Source organism: Mesoplodon mirus (genome assembly GCF_964341445.2).
Source record: "Mesoplodon mirus genome assembly, chromosome: 6".
Lineage (NCBI taxonomy): Eukaryota > Metazoa > Chordata > Mammalia > Artiodactyla > Ziphiidae > Mesoplodon > Mesoplodon mirus.
In genome coordinates this window covers 72,366,494-72,369,245 of record NC_138982.1, presented here as the reverse complement: position 1 = coordinate 72,369,245, position 2,752 = coordinate 72,366,494, and the positions used below count along the sequence as shown (strand labels likewise).

Sequence of the window (2,752 nt, the reverse complement as noted above, 5' to 3'; positions counted from 1 at the left end):
GGACACGGGTTCGTGTCCCGGTCCGGGAAGATCCCGCATGCCGCGGAGGGGCTGGGCCCGTGAGCCATGGCCGCTGAGCCAGCGCGTCTGGAGCCTGTGCTCCGCAACGGGAGAGGCCACAACAGTGAGAGGCCCGCGTACCGCCAAATAAATAAATAAATAAATTAATTTAATTTAATTTAATAAATGAAGATCATTTTTTAAACCTCAGTAGAATGGTTGGCATATAATAAATACTGAATAAAACAAGTTAATTATACTAAGATTGTTTTAATTTGATAACAGCTTTTATCTTCAGGAAGGAACTGCCACAAATATTTGACTATTAAGACAGAGCTTTACCTAAACATATATGAGTATTTTCCATTTACTCCTGAAATGAAAGCACAAGCATTAAAGGAATTTCATGGAACGTTTAGATAGGTCCGTTTTATGTTGCCAGGGGGGTGGTCTATTTGAGTGGTTTTTTTCTCTAGAATGCCTGAAATCAAAGGAAAATATTAACCTTAAAGGTGACTAATAGTTAAAGTTCCATTTTCGGGGTATCTTTTTTTCTCTAAAAATGAAGTACACGAGTATTCTGGCCCCCGGAGGACTTTAACAGTAGCTTTCTACCAACCACAGCCCCGGCTATTGGGCAGCACAGATACCGCGAGGTCTACGGGGCGGAGCCTTGGAGGGGGCGGGGCTTCGCGTGACATTTTGCGACTAGGATTCCACTGGCTTCACGGGCAACATCTTTCGCTGTCTGTTGCGTAGACGAATCGGCGTGACGAGCTGAAGATTCGAAGGCGCCAGGCCCAGCCCCGCGCCAGACGCCGTTCCCCTAGAAACCTGAACTGCAGGACCAACTGCAGGAGGCGGCCCCGGAGCTCCGAGGACTCGTCCCGTATCGCGCCGTCCTGCCGTCGCCGCATCGCGCCGCCCCGCCCCGGCTTGCCTCAGCCGTCGTCGAAACCCGTCACAGCGTGCAGGATCGAGCGCCTCCTCGCCCTCTGCCAGGCCCCGGGGGCGCCGTCCGTCGGTCGAGGTCATGGGCAAACGGCCCCGCAGGCCCAGTGCCTACCCTGCGGACTGGTGGGGACCGCAGACCGAAGGACCCGGCCCCGCCAAGCGCCGCCGAACGGAGGAGCCCGAGGACCCCGAGTCCGAGTCCGAGGCGGCGCCCAGCCTGGACAACCTGACGGGACCTCCGGCCGCGGACGCGCTCACTTCCGTAGTGGTCCTGCCCGCCGGCTGTGCCCTGCACCTGCCCCTAGATGGCGTCGACGTGCTGCTGGCGCCCAAGCCCACGTCCGTGCTGCAAGTGTCTCTCGGAGATCACATGCTCATGCTGGTCCCCGAGGCCCTCCTGGGCTGGGGCGTGGAAGGCCCGTGGGGACAGGGCCTGCAACGGGCCGCTTTCCTGAGCGCTCCAGGGGAGTACATGGCCCGGGAGCCGGGATTCTTCTGCGCAGCTGTCCCAGAGATCGCCCGCCAAGAAGAGGCCAACCAGGAGGAAGCAGACGCCGAGCTCCTGCCGCCTGGGATGGAGGCTGAAGCCGGCTCCGTCGCTGAGCTCCGCAGCCCCACCGCAAGGGTGTCGGGACCCAGCGCGCAGGGCTTTGTCCCAGAGCCCCGTCCTCGGGCGCCCAATCCTAGTCCAGAGAAACGCTCTCCTCACCACGACGACAACCTGCACTTGCACCTTCGGGAGCTCTCCCTCGACTCACCACTCCAACCTCTACCTCCCTCTCTGAGTCCGGGTCCTCACGAGCGCCCCCAACGCCCTTACCGTCCTAAGCGCGAGGCCCAGAGATGTCTGTTCCCGGAATGAACTGCACCGCGGGGTACACACACACACACACACACACACACACACACACACACACACAGACACACACACACACACAAATTCTGGCTACCATCCTGGAGGCCCAATGGATTTCCCGGCGTCTTTTACACTGAATGTCCTACAACCTGGAAATTAAGCATCTCGTGGGCCAACAACTCCTTTTCCCCTCCAGACTGGCTATAGTAGCAGGAGAAGATGTCAGGAAAAGAAAGCAGACTCTAGACCTCATCTTTGAAATGGAAAATCCGCCCAGGGATACCGGACAATGTGTGTTCAGACGTCTGGACTTCTTTACAACATCATTCTCAGGCCTATCCATTCCCGCTCGTTTGCATTGGTTATTTTCTCTCAAATTCTTCTCTCTCCAGCACCATACCCTATTGCTACCCTATTTCTCCCCAAACCAATAAATAACTGGATTTCTCATGTTATATGTTTTCCCATGCATTTATGAAGATTTTTAGCCATGGCTTTTCTCTTTCTTGGTGTTTTGAGCTGCTCTCCTGGAAAGTTGCAAAATAGTATGATGGTTACTATACATAATTGTATGATGTTTGTTCATAGCTTCCTCTTAACCTGAGGAAGTTCTCTTCCAGTCAAGTTCACTTTTCATTATGAATAAATGCTGGATTTTATCAGATGTTTTCAGCATGTATTAGGATATGCATTTCCTTTTTAAATCTCTTCCTCCGGTTATTTTGACTCAGAGACTGATGTAAAATGTTTGCATTCCTGCTATTCCACATTATTCATACCTTTGAAATTCTACCCCGAGTTTTTTCTTTTGTAAATCAAACCTCTAACTCTTAAAACATTAATTTAGGGGCCTCCCTGGTGGCGCAGTGGTTAAGAATCTGCCTGCTAATGCAGGGGACATGGGTTCGAGCCCTGGTCTGGGAAGATCCCACATGCCGTGGA

General features: G+C 53.2%; 1 protein-coding gene across 1 annotated transcript; it reads left to right on the top strand.

The window, feature by feature from the left end:
• Window positions 1-1,033: 1,033 nt before the first annotated feature.
• On the top strand, window positions 1,034-1,816 carry LOC309806583 (proline-rich protein 23C-like; the record flags this gene model as incomplete). The annotated part of the gene is made up of 1 exon (XM_082625468.1): window positions 1,034-1,816. The coding sequence occupies one exon, from the start codon at window positions 1,034-1,036 to the stop codon at window positions 1,814-1,816; it is 783 nt and encodes a 260-aa protein (XP_082481594.1).
• Window positions 1,817-2,752: the final 936 nt, after the last annotated feature.